The sequence below is a fragment of the Rhizophagus irregularis genome, chromosome 14 (genome assembly GCF_026210795.1).
Source record: "Rhizophagus irregularis chromosome 14, complete sequence".
NCBI lineage: Eukaryota > Fungi > Glomeromycota > Glomeromycetes > Glomerales > Glomeraceae > Rhizophagus > Rhizophagus irregularis.
Genome location: NC_089442.1, coordinates 1,530,328 through 1,539,006, shown reverse-complemented (window position 1 = coordinate 1,539,006; position 8,679 = coordinate 1,530,328). Strand labels below are relative to the sequence as shown.

The 8,679-nt window shown below is 27.1% G+C and overlaps 1 protein-coding gene across 1 annotated transcript; it reads right to left on the bottom strand.

The window, feature by feature from the left end:
- Nucleotides 1-3,425: 3,425 nt before the first annotated feature.
- OCT59_006016 (uncharacterized protein) lies at nucleotides 3,426-5,901 on the bottom strand (the record flags this gene model as incomplete). Its single annotated transcript, XM_025309395.2, has 6 exons — nucleotides 3,426-3,448; nucleotides 3,517-3,581; nucleotides 3,663-3,705; nucleotides 3,786-4,438; nucleotides 4,506-4,708; nucleotides 4,783-5,901. 6 exons carry the CDS (start codon nucleotides 5,899-5,901, stop codon nucleotides 3,426-3,428), a joined length of 2,106 nt encoding a protein of 701 aa, XP_025175310.2.
- Nucleotides 5,902-8,679: the final 2,778 nt, after the last annotated feature.

Sequence of the window (8,679 nt, the reverse complement as noted above, 5' to 3'; positions counted from 1 at the left end):
AAATTTAAGCAATAATATGAATTTTTTACTAAGTACAAATGTCATTTAACTATGTAAAAAATTATTATATTGTGTTTCTTTTTTTGACCAATATTCATTCGAAGCTTTTTTTTAATTCTTTTATTATGATTATTAACAAATTTCAATTTATTAATAATTAATTATTATTATTTATAATCTATGAAATTTTCGCAAAGCTCTCATAACAAGTTTCAATTCATTCTTTAGATTCAGAAGGATTTGCTAATTGAAATTAAACCTGTTTTACTTTTACTTTTTTTTTAAAAAAAAAATACGTAAGTCTGTTTTTTTTTGTAGTTGGGATAATTTTTTTTATTGTCCCGATCACTAATACCTTCTGCTAGAAATCAGCTTTCCTCTGTTCTTGGCATGTACAGCATTTAAACAAGAATACTATCTGTTCAGTATTTTAGAAATTAAGATATAATCTTATTTTAATAGTATTAATGGCTAAAGAGTAACCATAAAATTCAGCCAGCCCTAACTAGAAAGTAAAATAATTTCTTCGTGAATATGCAATCTTTACAGGATAATCCAACTGAATTATATATGATTCCAGACCTGAAGAAATGCGTGCAGTACTAATTGAGATGTGAGGTTGTATTTAAATGAAACTTTATTACCAGTTGGTCGATTTAAAAATTAACAAACATTCGTTTATTTTTTATATCACATTGAATTATTTCATTTTTAAAGTATCTAATAATATTTAACATAAATATTCTCAGTTTTAGCCTCTTAGACATTCATTAATCTTCTTAAAATAGTTGATATGATAAAAGGAATCTAAGCATTTCATCAGTTTTTACTTAATTCGTTGTAGCGTGACTTAATCATACGACTTATCCTATTAATTTAATTTACAATAATTACCACCAACAGATTTTCTTTTAAGCAATTAAAGATTTTATTACTTTTTGTATCAATTTTAATTTGTGCATTTAATTAAATATTATTTTCAAATAATTTCTTTGCTCTATCGTTTTACTACTTTAAAGGCTTCAATCTCCTAGTGCTCCGCAAAATTCGGGTCTAACCCGGATAATTCAACCAGAGTGAATTTTAAATTGGGTCAGTACTAACAATTTTAATAACCCGTGACCCGCATGACCCGACCCGTCGGGTCGGGTTATTCATTTCCTTGACTCGGGTTTTAACCCGAATTAGACCCGGATGATCATTAAAATTACTGATCACATATTGATTACGCGTTAATATTGATTACGTTTATATAATTTTGTTAGATGAATGAGGTAGTATATCCTCACTTAGCGAAAATTGCTAGAGACACCTTGCAATTACAGGTATGTGTATGAATCATTATTATTAATTATTAACATTACATTAACTAATAAATTGATTTTGATGATTAATAAAGCAACCAGCGTTCCAGTAGAAAGAGTATTTTCCAGTGGAACCGATTTGATAGCTGCAAAAAGATGGTCTTAAAGAAGATACAATTAGAGCATGAATGTGTTCAAAGTCCTGGCAGACTAAATATAGTCAAATTTCTGTTAAAGCCAGTGATACAATTTTGATTTTATAGTTCAAATATAAAATAGGAATTGAAGATATCTTTAAATTCGTGCTTAGCTTTAGTTTTAATAATAAAAAGTTGTGTGACCTACTGTATATGATCATCTTGTAGATCAATTACTTTGCGTTATTGAAAAAATTATATTTGAAAAAACATTTTTGATATATTACTAAGCATACAGTATATTATCCAATGAAAATTACTAAAATTTCGGGTCTAACCCGGGTTATTCGAATTAAATATACTCGGGTCGGGTTTAAATTAGATCATTTCTATTTTTGCCGTGTCGAGTCGGATATATTCTCCAAACCCGACCAAATCTGACCCGGTAGGAGCACTACAATCTCCTCTATCGAATAAGAACCAGACCAACCCATGTCATACTATGCATTACGATTAGAAAGAAATAATTTATTCTCATCGTTCATACATAAATCAGCGTTTCCAATTTAATTACTATAAAAATTATTATAGATATTAAGTAAACGAAATGATTTCATGACATCATTTTCTTCATAAACTTGAGTGTTATCGCTTTCTTCATAATCTTGAGTATTACAGATTTCAAACCAGTTATAGTGGACAGCCTAATACTATACAAAATTTATAATTATATCTTTTATAAACCAACGAGCTTCTTTAATTATAATTTACTACAAAAAAATTTTTATATCTGAAATAATAATAAATTAAAAAAAAAATAAATTATCTAAATAAGTATTCCTTCCTGTTTCTCTTTTTTGGCCCATGTTACCGCGTATGTAGTTGCGCATGTTACTAAATGTAACATGCGTATATGGCAGCTCATGTTACCAAATGCAATTGTATTTTTTTTGTGCAAGTACCTTTTGAGTTATCTAAAATTTGCATGTATACCTTTAAGAAATGGTTTGAATTTATAATACTGTGGAACAGGCGACTTAAAAATAAAAAAATTTATTATGTAGATTATAGTGTACTACTGTACCTATGGCGATGAGAATCGCCATCGGAACGTACACATGATCCGACAGCCAGATTCGGATTTTAAGGTACTTGATATTTTACTTTATTTTGGTATTTATAAATTTATTGCTTCCGATCAAAATTATTTCAAATTTGTGTGATAATTGATAAATACAAAATTTATCATTTCGTGATTTATAAGCGTTAAGCGATATATTATTATGAAATGATTAGAATACGTATAATAATAATTGATAATGAAAATAAGAAAATTTTTAAAGAGTGTTTTTATAACTGCAAAGAATGTATCGTACATTTATACAGAATATATAAGACGTTAATAAATACAATACTGAATTTTAAATTTTTTTAACGTTTCCTATTAAATTTTTCAAGGTTTAATAAGTGAATCAAGTTCAAATTTATTATAACATTGCCTTCAATTACCCTTCAATTACTAACAAAAGGTTTTTTTAACTGACATATTTGACTTTTATATTTTATAATAAACTTGACGTTAGCAGAGATTGATATTAATGATAAATAAATAGTAATGTTAATTTAATTAACTAGTATTATATAATATTAAAAATATTTTGAAAGATCGAAAAAATAAAATGTTATTTGAGTATAAATTGTACAAGTTGTTGCTGCTCGATGCAGTTGCATCATGTGTAATAAATTATAAATATAAATATACTAAATGCTATAATAACCTACCTAAGTCATTTCACTGAAAAATAATACCACCTAATATAATATTCGCAGTTTTTATTGCGATGAATTAAAGGTTAATAGTAAATGTAAAAATGAATAGCTAATGATCCTTCTTATTATCAATATTAGATAAATACAATCCTATGAAGAACGTGAAAATCTTTTCGGAATTTTTTTCAAATTCTCACTTCTTATTACTTTATTGTTATTTAAATTTAATGCGTTTTCCTATTTTAAAATTATAAAATAAATAAAATGTAAACGAATATAGAAAATTTTTATCAATAAATATTTACCATTATTTTCATGAGAGCTAATATTTAATTTTTCAATATTTCGCTTAGTTCCAAGTACGTTTGATCTATTATTAAATTGTGTTTAGTTAAAGATTTTAAATTATTGAACTTTGCAAAATTATGAAATTTTAATGTTGAAATTGTACCTTTCAATATCAATGTCAAGTTCTAGTTCTAATGAAGTATAATCTAAAAAAGAAATCAATATTTATACAAAATTTAATCATGGTTAGTAGTTTATTGTATTTATATGCTTTTTTACCACATACCTTTAGAGGAATTAATAGATGAACATTTAGAAATAAAAGAGCTTAATGGTCTACTTGTAAAAATAGCATTTGGATGAGGTTTTTCGCTAAACTCGGGACCAAGTTTTCTTGAATTTATTAACTCCATTCTTTTTGATTCAGCTTGATCAAATGCTTTAATATGCTTATTTCTAAAAGTCCAACTACCAAGAGTATTGCGAACTTTCTTTATGGGTGGTCTTTTTTTAGGGTCCGAGTCCCAACAACTTTTCATTAAATTTGCATAACATTCTGGTGTATCTTCTGTAATTTCAGGTCGTTCTCCGTCAAGAATTTTAAAAACAAGCTGAATATCATGCTCTTCATTAGCAAAAGGTTTACAACCTGTTGTAAGTTCCCACATAATCATTCCCATACAATAAATATCGGTTTCTTTAGAAAATGGGGATCCTTTAAATATTTCTGGCGCAATGTAAGGTATCACTCCATATATTTCATTATTTGATGATGTATTATTTGCAGGTTGAGACAATCCCAGATCTCCAATTTTCCAATCATGTCGTCTATAAAGCATTGCAACTTCTGATGAGGAATAAGATGAATCAGTATCAAATAATATGTTACCACTATGAAAATCTCGATGTATATAATTCGCTTTATGAATAGTTTCAAGCCTAAGATAAAAAATCAACAAATTAGGAATTATTACAAGTAACTCAATTGAAATATTAATTCATTTACCCTTCTGAAATTTGCCATAGAATAGATAATTTTTTTTTATGCCATGTAATATCTGCAAAACTTTTTTGTAGCCATTTGTGCAAATCTCCTCCATTTGCATATTGCATAACCAGTATATAATCATCTAATTCAGGATCTTTTGTAAAACCATAAGTTTTAATAATATGATGCTTAATTTGATAACAATGTTGATTTGATTTTAACTATAAATTCATGATAATAAATTAGTATATTTATAAAACATTAATAGAAAGTGTAAATGTAAGATAACATTCACCTCATTTAAAAAATGTTTGTCAATATCTTTAGAATTTATAAATCTTTTTAAAATGACTGTTTCATTTCTCCTTCTAATTCTACTACCATGTTTATTGATACAAAATGAACCATCTAACCAAGTTGCTTGATATATAATACCAAACCCTCCTTTTGCTATTTCTTTTATGTTCGTAAATTGAGAATACGGTATCCATTCCATTGATAGTTCAACATCATGATAAATAATATTACATATATTATATGGATTAAAATGTGTTACTTTATTTACGTTATCAGCAAATTCAGTTATTTTTAATTTATTGTGAATACCAAGCCTCAAATTAGAAAGTAAATCATCTAAATCATTATTCCCGACGCTAATTTTTGTGATATCAAAATTAATAGATAATACTCTTTTGCATTTTTTACATTGAGATTGAATTGTAGGTCCAAAAATAACATTTGTTGTTAGACAATATCTACATCCAGTATAAAATATAAGACAATTTGTACAATACTTTTGACAGCCTGATGTAAATGATAAGGTTTTTTTACAAAAATCACAATGAGCTATATTATGCCACCATGATAAATAAATAATTGGAATGGGGTTTTCGGTTAAAGTTGATTCTATATATCCAGAAGAAATTAAATAACAATCTGAACACAATCTGTAATTACTAAGTATCATATTTTGAAATGATTTTCCACATAGTTTACATTGTTTTTCGCTTTCATCCACTAAATTATAATCAAAAGAATCAGTAATAAAATATTTGTATTTAAAACAATTCGTAAGAATTTGTTTAAAACATAAAATATCAAAGTGATTTCTACAGCATTCTGGGATATTTAGTGATTCATATATTATTCTATTTATTCCATGTTTGGTACATTCAAAATTCTTTGTAGACAAATATAAATCTAAGTAAATATTATTATCATTTATATCAGTTATATAACATGATAAACATTTTTTGCAATATTTCTGTTCACATAAAATCGCCTTAATATAATCTTCTCCGCAATAAATACACTTATTATCATTCTCATTAAATGAAACAAACAAGATCGGTATTGAGCTAGATTTTAATCTTGGCATTGGGTCAAAATAATTTCCTTCATATATGATATCCATATTATTGTTATAGGTAATTACAGAAAATTATAGTTTTGATTGTTCCATAGGGTTAAATATAGAACTTTCCATTGTCATACTATTGGCGTTATGGAATTTAAGAATTTTTCCATATCGAATAGTACAATGCAAGGGTATACGATACTACAAGTACGTTTGTAACACTTGAACTTTTTCATTTGTTTTATGAGCCGATCATTATTTGTAGTCTGTACTCATACCCTTTGTACTACTATTTTGAAACTCCGTTTGGTCTTTAATTTATGTGAACGTTATAAAATAGGAAGTTTGACAATCATAAAAAATTCGAAATAGAGAATGACACTTCGTTATAGAAAAAATTTATAATTCTAAGAAAATTGTTACTGTTTCACACACAGTATAATAGCTGAAAAGATTTTTCTGTAGTAGAAATTCCATATATAAATACAAACTTATTCATTTATGTATTTGGGAAAAGATATTCACATGTTACAATTTTGTTACAATATATAGCAACAGGACCCCGAGCAATATATGTATAGTAACAATATCATTTGCTTAGTCACATGCTATTTTAGCCACAGTTAGAGATTGGATTTACGTAAAATTAATGATATTTTTTGCTAACTTAGGTTTAATTCTAAATAGGAAGAATGTATTTAAACGTTCATTTCGAACGAGATTTTATTTATTATACAAGTGTCAACATTTACTACGGATTGAAGAATCTTTAATTATAAATCTAGATATTTATAATAGAATCTCATCGTAAACTTATGACACGTATTGTATTTTTATAGTATATTACAGACTTACAGTATATTTATAAAACATCCGGAAGTACTATTTTTGTTTTACGAAATGGTTACTGACAATAAATTTAATGGATTTTTAAGTTATCTATCTATATATTAAAAAACACTGCAATCACGTGGGCGTTATGTTTAGATTAACCATATAAATAAGTCATTTGAATTGTGTAACCCTACTCCTATTCGTCGCTAATGTTACACAAGACCAAAAAAGGAAATTTTATTTCTGGCGAAAAACTGAAATTTTGAGTTACGCAGGATTCCATAAAAGGAAATTTTCGGTTACACGAATTTCCAAAAAAAGGAAATTTTGTCTTCTGTTACTTTTCAGAGAAATTAAAAAAATTGTGTTGCTCAAATTTCCAAAAAAGGAAATTCTTTGCAGATCTTTTAATTCTGGCCGGAATTACATATTAACTGTTGTCGTAGACAACAGGTGAACACTAGTATATGTAAAAAATAATGGATTTATTGTCCGATTTGGTTAAGTGATTTAATCAATTTAAGTCATTCTTCTGATTAAAATAAATCCAATAAATTATCAATAAAAAAGAAATGGTATAATACTTGATTTCGAAAATTACATTTCTTTTATTACAGAGGAGGATTGTTCATTGTACTATATATTTTTTAAATTATAAAATTTCCTAAAAAAACATAATATTGAACATTTAGACGTTTCGCGTAAGTATTTAATACAGTATCATATTTAAGAATGTATAATGCAACTATATACTATAAACAACAATAAAGTTGAAGCTAGTTAATAGCTTATTCTACTCCAAAAGCTTCAATTCCTTCGATCTTATAATAATCACCACCCAAACTCTCTTCACAATATCCACTATAACTAATGCATGAAACCAGTAACCGCATCTGCATCGTACCAGAACCAATTATCTATATACCATATTATTAATGATTCTAACAAGAACCAAATAATGCTTGATGAAAACTAAAAAAATCAAAGTTTTAGTAGTGTATTAATTAAGAAAAAAATATTGGTTAGTTTATGAGTAGTAATAATTTTTTTTTTTTTTGATACATTTTTTTTAGAATTTTTCTATCACCGGAGGTGATGATCACTGGTGACTGAAATTATGACGATCGACCAGCATTAAAATATATAGTGCCGGTAAAAATTGATAATTCTGGCCAACGGTAATGATCACCCTTTAAAGTAAAAATCTCAAATAAAGGAATATAATTAGAAAATCGACCACGAATATTTTGTACTAATTAAAAAATAATATATAAATATGATCAAACATCATCAAACATCAACAATTATACCTTAACTATTTTTCAGTTCAAACTTTAATTTAATTTAATTGTTTTTAAATGACTTCAATGTTTCATTCTGATCTTTTTAAAGATATTTTTCCAATATTAAATGGGTGTAATGATATGGTTTCAATATTTCATTCTGGTCTTTCAAAAGATTTTTCTTTCGATACTAAAAATTCACTCACGAATGAATGGGTAAACAAAAAAAGGTGGTATTAGCTACTTTTTTGATTTTATATTCTAACAAATTATTTCGAATGGTTATTATAATTTCTTTTAAGATATATCTATACAGGTGAACTTGACTTGGAAAAGCATCAAACGTGAAGAAATTCTTGAACTTCTAGCATCCGATTAACTACTTCTTGAAGAATTATTTGATCATGTTCAAGGTTATTTAATTAAGAAGCTAACAACTTGGATTGAAGAAAAAAATTTTGATCTCGTCCTTAATTAAGGATGGTCACCGGTCCTAGAAGACCACGGTCTTACCGGTCCTACATCCCAAAAAAACGGATCGGTCCGTCTCGCGTAGGACCGCGGTCTTTCGGTCCTGGGCTAATTCTGGCCAGATACATAGTGTCGGCCGGAATTACTAAATACGGCAATCACGTGATCCCCGATAAATAGTTTAGCCACCGGGCAAAAATTTTTTACTGGTTCTGCCATTGTAACACAAAATTTTTGTGTTACACTT